Source organism: Cebus imitator, unplaced genomic scaffold (assembly GCF_001604975.1).
Source record: "Cebus imitator isolate Cc_AM_T3 unplaced genomic scaffold, Cebus_imitator-1.0 Scaffold64, whole genome shotgun sequence".
NCBI lineage: Eukaryota > Metazoa > Chordata > Mammalia > Primates > Cebidae > Cebus > Cebus imitator.
In genome coordinates this window covers 6,023,462-6,032,861 of record NW_016107379.1, presented here as the reverse complement: position 1 = coordinate 6,032,861, position 9,400 = coordinate 6,023,462, and the positions used below count along the sequence as shown (strand labels likewise).

Genomic DNA, 9,400 nt, shown 5'->3' with positions numbered 1-9,400 from the left:
GCCTAGTGTACACCATGGGGTCCTCTTGGGATCAGGCTGAAGCTGCCCTCTGCGGACTCCGCCTGAAATCTCACCCCTGCTTGGCTTCCTCCCCTTCCCTGTCCAGCTTCCCTCCTTCCCTGCTGGTCTTTCCTGAGGGTACTCCCTGCTGATTGCTTGCATATAAATCCTTATCTCCAAGGCAGCTTCTGGAAATGGACCGTAGACGGACCACATCTGAGATTTAAAACATTCATGCACATTGTGCATTCCACCTCATAACATACTTGTGGGTCTTAATCTAAAAATATCATCTGTAAATACTTCAGTTTTGCCCTCAAGTCTTCAAGTAAGAAGCTCCAAGATGTGAGCGTGGCTCCAGCACCCCTGCACGCCCCACCGTGTATCCCACATGGAGCCACGGGGGCAGGCAGAGTGGGGTCTGTGACGCACTGACTGCCCCACCTGTCCTGCCCATGCCCCCACCACATGGAAACCCCAGCCACACAGGTAGACCACACAGCACGCTGGCCTCTAACGTTGTTCAGATTTCTTTATTGAAAAATTAAAGTCATAAGCTCTGTATATAAATACAATGACACTGCTGGTCACCTGCAAGGCCTCTGGGATAGGCTGGGGGTACAGAGGGAAGCTGGGGTCTTGGGTCCCCAGGCGTATGGGGAGGGAAATAAATAAATACCATGGGGTATAGGAGCCAGGAGGAATGGGGGTGTGAATGGGGAGTTGCTTGATGCTTATTTGTGGCACTAAAGGTCCTGTGAGATGCCCCCTGATTGGGGGCTGTGTCCACGAATTCTCAAGTGACTTCACTTTGGACAAAGGCTTGGGCATCTGGGGATGGGCTGGGTCCTAGCTACAGTGGGGCAGCAGTGAAACCAGCGCTCTGCCCTTCCTTTTCCTTTCTTCCTGTCCTGCAGCCCCCTTGTCTTGGGCGCCTACTGTGTACCCAGTACAGCACCAGTTCCTGACCTGACCTTCTGTTTGCCTTGCTCCCTTCCTCTCCCAGTTCTGGTCCAGTGGGCTGGGATGGAGGGGGGATATCTTCCTGCTACCCTGGCCATGCAGCCCCAACCCTGCAAGGAGCTTGATGAAGCCAACAGTGAGAAGGGACCGGGTCCAGGGGCTGGGCAGTGGTGGGAGGCCCTCAGGCCGTGGCCTCTAGAGCATTGCATTGAACTCAGTGACCAGAAAGTCAATGTAGTCACGGTCCTTGGTCTTGAAGGCCTCGGCGATGATGCGGGCAGCCTCCCGGTGCTCCTTGCCCCGAAGCGTCAGCCCATTCACTTCCAGGATCACGTGGCCCACCTTGAGCTGCCCACAGTTGTGAGCTGAGCCGCCTCTCTGCAGGGAGGAGACACAGGACAGGGGTGCCCGAGGGTTAGGTGGGCCTGGCTTTGACCACCCACTGGGCCAGTCCCAACAATGCCAAGCAGGTAGCTACAATCTGGGTGGCCACCACTTGGAGCAGGAAAACTGAGGCCCAGAAGAACAAAGGTGACATAGCTTGGCTCTGCCCTTGCGTGCCATGTTACCCATGAGAGTTGCAAAACCCTGGAGATGCTGAGAAAGGGCCCTGTGGGGTGGGGAGAGATGGCCAGGGGAGCTCCTGGGGACATACCTGAATAGTGACAATCCTAGGCAGGGGCTGGCGGGTGTTGGCGCCACCCTCGATGGCGATGCCCAGGGTGGCTGCACTTTTCTTCACACGGACCAGAGTGGACGTGGGCTCCAGGAGTCCAGGCTGTGGGTGGGAGGAAGGACACTACTGAGGCCTTGGCAGCTGGCAGGCCTGGTCAGGGGTCTGGGCTGGGCCATGACACCTCCCTGGGTCAGCAGAGCTCAGGCTCCAGCCCTGTGTCGGGAGCCTCAGGGGTGGTACACGCTAAGCCAAGCACTTGTGTTCTCAGCTCTTTTTAATCCTCACTAAATCCCCCTGAGGCTCGGGAGGCTAAGGAGCTTGCCTAAGGCTGCCTGGCGGTGGCTGAGGACTTGAATTCAGGCCTGACTCCAAAGACTGTCTCAGCCACCTGCCATGTCAAAACTGAGGGGAGCGTAAAGATTCCCAAGACCGACCTGCAGCCTCAGCCCCCAGTGTCAGAGCAAAGGACGGTGCTCCTCCAGGACGTCCAAATCCCTCCACTGATGGGGAGCTCACTGCCTCGCCTTGCGGTCACTTGCCAAGCTGAACCCGGGTCCAGGGACCTCCCACTGTGCACTGGGGCCTGTGTTCCTCTCCGCCCTCTGCATCCTCCTCCTCCCGGCTCACCGGTTTGCTGGCCCCGTCCGTGGGCCTCTCACTCCCAGGCAGCTCCTTGCTACTCCTGCTCCTGGTGGACGCCGTCTGCCTGCCTCGGCCTGGGGCACTGGCCTCTGCCTCGCCAGCGTCCACACCACTGTCCTCGCTTAGAGTCTGCCCACTGTCTGAGAGCTGGGAGAGCGTAGAGGCTGCTGGGAGGGGAGAAAAGGCACAGAGAAGCAGCTTATATAGCTGGGGGCAGGGAGGGCTGCCTGGAGGCAGTGATGGAGATGGAGGCTGGAAGGCTGGGGGAATTCCCCAGGCAAAGATAGGGCAAGGAATGAAGAGACCATGGGCCTGGAGGGCAGGTCCACTCCCTGCCACCCTCTCCACAGACTCAAGACCTGGCCTGAAGGCCGTGACTTCCAGGACATCTGCCTTGATCTCTCAGTTCTCAGCCACTGGCATAATGATTAAAACAGAGGTCAGGAGGCAAACCCAGCCCACAGATGTGGGGGTTTTGTTTTAAAACTCACATAATGCTATTTTTTTTTTTTTTTGAGACAGAGTTTGGCTGTGTTGCCCAGGCTGGAGTGCAAGGGCGAAATCTCAGCTCACTGCAGCCTCCACCACCTGGGTTCAAGTGATTCTCCTGCCTCAGCCTCCCAAGTAGCTGGACTTACAGGTGTGCAACACCATGCCCAGCTTATTTTTGTATTTTTAGTAGAGGCGGGGTTTCACTGTGTTGGCCAGGCTGCTCTTGAACTCCTAACCTCAGGTGATCCGCCCACCTTGGCCTCCCAAAGTGTTGGGATTACAGGTGTGAGCCACCATGCCTGGCCAATGCTATCAATTTTTAATGATGAACCAACACATTCAAATTAGAAGATTTCATATGATAAGTAATTTCTAGCTTCCCAAGAATAAAAGAGAAATTCTGCTACACCTGGCCTGAAGCCCTGCAAGACCCCTGCTGAGCCGAGTGGCGGGCACATGCTCTCCTGCCCACCAGTCAACCCAAGCCGCTTCACTGTGTGTGTAACAGCCTGGCCCCTGAGTTCCAGACCCTAAGTTAAGAACACACACTCTGGAGTCTGGCGGGTCAGGTGTGAATTCCCACTGAGCAGCTGTGCAGCATGGGCAAGCAGGATAGCCTCTCTAAGCCTCCTATACTCTCCTTCCGATACAGAAACAATGGTGCCTGACCACTGGGGTTATTGTAAAAACTCGGAGGTACGATGTGCAGAATGGAGCAGTCAAGGGAACAGACCTATGCTAGGCTGCCTGGCTCCAGCGTATGCGCTCTTCACCTGGGCTGCAAACTCAGGGGCCAGGCTGTTACGCAGAGAGTCAAGTGTCTTGGGTTGACTGGTGGGCAGGGGGCAGTGCCCGCCACTCAGGCAGGGGTCATTCAGGGCTTCAGGATGGGTGTGCCGGAATTTCTCTTTTTTTCTTAGTAAGCTAGAAATTTTCTTTCTTTTTCTTTTTCTTTCTCTCTCTCTCAGAACTTTTTTTCTTAGCTAGAAATTCTCTCTCTCTCTCAGAATTTCTCTTTTTTTCTTAGTAAGCTAGAAATTTTCTTTCTTTTTCTTTTTCTTTCTCTCTCTCTCAGAACTTTTTTTCTTAGCTAGAAATTCTCTCTCTCTCTCAGAATTTCTCTTTTTTTCTTAGTAAGCTAGAAATTCTTCCTCCCTCTTTCTCTCCCCCTCCCCTCCCTCCCCTTCCCCCACCCCCCTACTCTCTTTTTCTCTCAACAGAGGCTTACTCTTCTGTCACCCAGCCTGGAGTGCAGTGGTGCGATCTTGGCTCACTGCAACCTCTGCCTCCTGGGTTCAAGCGATCCTCCCACCTCAGCCTTCTGAGTAGCTGAAACTACAAGTGCCCGCCACCACACTTGGCTAATTTTTGTATATTTAGTAGAAATGGGAGTTTCACCCTGTTGCCTAGGCTGGTCTTGAACTCCCGACCTCAAATGACCCACCACCTCAGCCTCCCAAAGTGCTGGGATTATAGGCGTGAGCCATCGCGCTCGGCCAGAAATTGCTACTTTCTATGTCTCAGTTTGTTTGTCTGTAAAATGGGGATAATAGTAGTACCAGCCTCATAGGGCTATTGGGAGGATTAAATGAGTTAATACTACAGGCAAGGCCCTTCTAACACTGTCTGGCATACAGAAAGTGCTTACTGTTGGTATGGCTGTTAGCTCTTATTAACCCATGGGTCCAGCTCCGTGCCAGCTCTAGAGGCAGCAGTGCTCCATCGGTGACAGCCCTGAGTCCTGTCACCACGTCTGCCTGCTCTCCCTCAGAGGCCTCCCCTCACTAAGCTGTGAGCGCCAGGGCCCTGCATTTTGCATCCTGGTCTGTACAGGTGCTCAGGGGCATCCTATGGTCCTATGCATCTGTAGCCTCAAGATGGCAGCAGAATCCAACAAAATGCTCCAAACTCAGGCGGGAGCTCCACAGCTCTCAGGGTGGGGAAAGCAGGCTCCACCCTTCTCTCTACTCCCTCAGCCCATGGCCTCTAGCAAGCTGGAGCACAGTGTCGGCTGGCTTCCCCAGGATTCTTCCTGCACCCTGACCCTGGACCTGCCAGGGTCCAGAGACGGCCACTTCAGGTTCTACCTTTCCCCTTAGCATCTCCTCTGGGCCAGGCCCTGGGGGACAGGAACAGGAGCCACCCTGCCCTCCACGAGTTTGGTCCTCCTGGCGAATGTGGGGTGGCCAGGGCAGGGGGAGCTGGAGAAGATGCTCCCACCCTCGAAGGAACCTGGCAGGGTTGTTACTGTTATCTCCGTTTTATGATGGGGAAAGCGAGGTGTAGACAGCAGCTTGCCCACAGTCACGCAGCTAGTCAGCAGCAGAGCCGGGATTCAAACTGGGGTCTCCAACTCCCTTTACCACTCTGGCCCTGAGCCAGGAAACATCTGGGGTAGCAGGTCCCTCGACAGGCAGTCCTCCCACCTTTCATGTCACCAGAGAGGACCGGGACCCCCCAAGGACCACAGAGCTCGGCCTTGCTGTACTCACTGCGCGTCTGGGGCAGGGCCCTCACTTCATTGACGTCTGGCTCGCTGTCGGGACGGTGGACCTCCACCAGGACAAAGTGCTGGTTTGTGCCTGTCTGGTCTGGGTGGCTGGAGGGTGACAGGGGCGAAAGGCAGCCGCCGGCCACTGTGGCCTCTGCAGAGGGGCTTTTCAGGTGCGGGGGTGACTGGACCCGAGGGAAGGGGCCGATGGGGTGTTGGTTGACCAGCGCCAGGTGAGCGTCCAGCGGCCTCTTGGAGCCGGGGTTGGCAGGGGAGACGGAGGCATAGATGGGGGAGGAGGGCGGGTCCTGTGCAGAGGAGGTTCCTGGGGTGGGCACGGTGCCTGCTGGCGGGCTGCGATTCTGTAGAGCCGAGAAGACAGTGCCCGAGTGGGAAGACACGGAGGAAGGCGGCTGGAGGTCCTCTCTCCCCAGCTTCCTGGGCTGGCCTAGTGGGCGGTCGTTGCCTTGGGCCAGAGGTGGTGGGGGAGGCAGTGGCTTGAAGCTTGACAGCCCCTCGGAGGGGGATCTGACATCATCCTGCCAAAAGACCCAGCAAGTGGAGAAGGAGTCAGAACCCATCGCGCCTGGAAGAGGGGAGGCCAAGCAGCCAAGCGGTACCAGGCCCGGCTGGAATTCTGTCCCCACTCTAACTGCTCTTGGCCACGCAGCCCTGAATAATGCAACACCCGAGTGGAAAACTTCTCCCCCGTATCTCGGCAGCTGATGAGCGCTGGGATCTTGGCGGGTGTCTCTGGGGACGGCATCATTACCTTTGGGAACTGAAATACTTGGCATCAGCCAGAGCTTGTCACAGGGAATAAAAGACTTCATTAGGGACGGGATGGAGAAGATGAAAATATATTTTAAAAAATGCATTTCTTTGGCTTTTCTTTTTAGGGGATTAAGTACTAGAAGCATGAGGGGTCAAAGGACTGGAGAGAGAATGGACAGGAGGAGATGGATCCACAGGCTGGGGTGCTGTGTGGCCCTGGGCAAGGCACAGCGCCTCTCTGAGCGCACCTCTTGGCAGTGGGGAAAAGCACACCTACCCAGAAGAGGTGGTGTGGCGATGTCAGAAGCTGTGTGGATACTGTTAGCACAATGCCCGCGTCATAGCAGGTACACGGTGAGGGGCAGCTGCGGACACTGTGACTACCATTCCCCTCTGCCTAGGTCTGCAGCAGACACCTGCACAGCTCCACCAGCCTTCCAGGCACCATCCTAAAGGGTTTACTTAATTAATTTCCTCCTTGCCACAAACTTATGGGGTAGGTATGCTATGATCATCATCCCGACTTTACAGATGGGAAAACTGAGGCACAGAGAGGCTAAGAAACTTGCTCAAAGTCCTACTGTGGCCAATCAGCCTGATGGCCTTGCCTGAAATCACCAGAGGCAAGTGATCTTGGCACCAGCTAGAGATGGCAGAACGGTGCGTTTGTGCACAGGCCTGCAGCTGGATCTGAGAGCTCATGGCAGAGGCCTGTCTCCTTTGCCACCCTCTGTTCTTTCTCTGTGGCCATCATGGAGAGGAGGGAGCCCCCAGGGCCTGAGCAGACCGGGGGGGGGGGGGGTGTCAAGGTTTTCCGCTCCAGGATAGCATGCCTGCCAGGTTCCAGGGGATTAAAACAGAAGGTGGTGGGGGGGGGAGCAGAACCAAAGGGCCAGCCAGGGCCTTACCACGGATACATCCGGGAGGGCGTTGACATTTCCTTGGACAGCCTCGCCAGTTTCCTCCAGGTCGAGAGTGTTCTAGAAATGGACAAGAAAGCAAGGTGAGCAAACAGAAGCTGAGAAGGGAAAACTGGTTTGCTCTCCAGCACACCAAAATCTGGAAGTCTTAGTGCACCTTCATGTGGTTCGGGTGAGCCCTGACATACCTCACTTCCTCAAAATTTACTCTGCCCATTAAAATGAAGGTCAATTTGCCTGCTGGTCACTTTGAAGTTTTCTTTGGGACTTTCTGATCACTTTCAGGCTTCCTCTGAACTACCAGAGATGCTGGGGCATCTTCAGCCTGGCCTGGGAATTCCTGGGTTTGGCCAGGAGTGCTGTGCTCTGCAGTCATGCCTCCAAAACCCAAGGCCTCCCTCCACCGCTGGCTGATGAATCCCAGGAAGGTGTGAAAATGGCGAGAGAGAAGTGGATGGGGAGAGTCTCTCCCTTGTTAAAATTCTAATGGTTTTAATCTCAAGGTGGTTTTAGGTTTAAATGGGCCTTATTTTGCAAAAAATGTCTATTTCTTTCTTCCCTTCTCAGTTCACAAGAAGAAACCCAACGCCCCCTTAAGTGACACTGAGCTACCAAAAGGCTGTTTGTGGGCTCTCTATGGGTGGCCGATTGGAGCTCCTCTCTGAGCTGGGCTCTCTTGAGGGTTAAGGGAGCCAGTTCTCTCTGCCCCAGAGTCCAGAATGGCAAAGAGCTTCCACCACCGTGATGATTCGCTTCGCGTGTCAACTCAACCGGGCAAAGGGATGCTGAGGCAGCTGGTGAAACACTATCTCTGGGTGTCTGTGAGGGTGCTTCCAGGAGAGATCGGCATCTGGACGGGTGGCAAAGCTCGCCCTCCCCAGTGTGGGTGGGCCTCATCCAATCCACTAAGGGCCTGAACAAAACAAAGGCAGAGGAAGGGCAAATTTGCGTGCTCTTCTAGAGCTGAGGCATCCATCTCCTCCTCCCTCAGACACCGGAGCTTCTGGTTCTTGGGCCTTTGGACTTGGACTAAGACAAAATCACCAGCTTTCCTGGGCCCCCAGCTTGCAGATGGCAGATCATGGGACTCCACCTCCCTCACTGCGTGGGCCGGCCCCACACAATGAATATAGTACATCTGATTGCTTCTCTTTCTCTGGAGAACCCTGATGGCCACATCAACACTTGGCTGAAGTCTCGAGTGCAGTGCTGAATACTGCGCAGTCTCTGAAGCTCCAGGCTGTAAAGGACTGGGGACACAGAGGAGGTGAGACACCACCCCTGCCATTTGTAGCTCAGAGACAATGGGGTCGGTGGACACGTAAACAAGCAACAGCGAGACTGCAGAGAGAGCATCGAGTAGGCAAACATAGGCATATAATGCAACTGGGAGAGGGGTTATCAAGGAAGGCTTCCTGGAGGAGGGGGCACAACTTAAAGCTAGGTTTTGTGAGTGAGCAGAGAAAAGAAGGGAACGATAGGTGTTTCAGACAGAGGAAAGGGTGTAAAGCAGGAAGGAGACAGGATGTTTGAGTGGCTCCTAGCGCTCCACAGAAGTCAAACATGGAGCTCCTGGGCCTGAGCCAGAGGGCAGTGGGTTGCCACAGAGATGTGGTCAAGTATGCCTTCCACGAAGCTCCCCTTTGCTCACATCCTCTCCAGCCAGGCTGGAATACCGTGGATGCGCCAGGGCCTCCGCACTGGCTGCTGTCTCCGCCTCCAACTCTTCTGCTTGGCTATCCATCCGCAAGGCGTGGTGTTGCTCACCTCCTTCAAGACCTACCCCACTTGTCACCTCCGCCACGAGGTCTACCCTCACCACCCCAGCTACAACATAACTTCCCCACCCCACCCACCTTGCTTTATTTTTCTCCTCACTGATCACTATCTCTGCCCAGCAGCCAGAGGGTCAACCCAGAAACACACGCCAGATCTCTCTGCAGCTCAGGACCCCCAAGGTCTCTTCATCTCAGTTGGAGGAAGTTGCAAATCCTACACTCACTCTGCCTGCATGACTGGACCCTTTCCTGCTGCTGCTTCAACATCACGGGTTCAATCCTGCCCCAGGGCCTTTGCACTGCCGCGCTCTCTCTGCACCACACTTGTGGTTCATTCCCTTACTCCATTTAGTTCAGACCTCGGCAAGCCTCTCCCAGAAGAGCCCTGTCTAAAACAGCACTGTCCCACCGCCGTCCCGGCCCACACCCTGCTCCTGCGTTGGTTTTCTGTGTAATGCTTATCACCATCTGACTTTATACTCTTTGCATACTGTCTATCTCTCCCAATAGGATGTAAACTCTGAGAAGGCAGGACTTGGAACTACTTGGTCCTCACTCTCTCCTCAGTGTTCAGAACAGTGGCTGCTTGATAAACATTTGTTCAGCAAACTGATGAATCCATGAACGAATCAATCAATCACTCGAGCCATCACTGGAGGCGGCC

At 55.0% G+C, this 9,400-nt stretch overlaps 1 protein-coding gene across 5 annotated transcripts in view; it reads right to left on the bottom strand.

Annotated features, from left to right (window-relative positions):
• Positions 1 to 514: 514 nt before the first annotated feature.
• The window catches only part of WHRN (whirlin), a 105,383-nt gene continuing 96,497 nt past the window's right edge, over positions 515 to 9,400 (bottom strand). For 3 of the 5 annotated variants that reach the window (XM_017530272.2, XM_017530273.2, XM_017530275.2), the window contains 5 exons: positions 6,947 to 7,018; positions 5,266 to 5,803; positions 2,267 to 2,448; positions 1,619 to 1,741; positions 515 to 1,341 (listed from right to left, as the gene is read on the bottom strand). In XM_017530272.2, the coding sequence (XP_017385761.1) occupies positions 1,159 to 1,341; positions 1,619 to 1,741; positions 2,267 to 2,448; positions 5,266 to 5,803; positions 6,947 to 7,018 (1,098 nt within the window). In that variant the 3' untranslated portion in view covers positions 515 to 1,158. The remainder of the gene's footprint in view (positions 1,342 to 1,618; positions 1,742 to 2,266; positions 2,449 to 5,265; positions 5,804 to 6,946; positions 7,019 to 9,400) is intronic. The other 2 variants (XM_037739175.1, XM_017530274.2) reach the window with 1 other exon arrangement.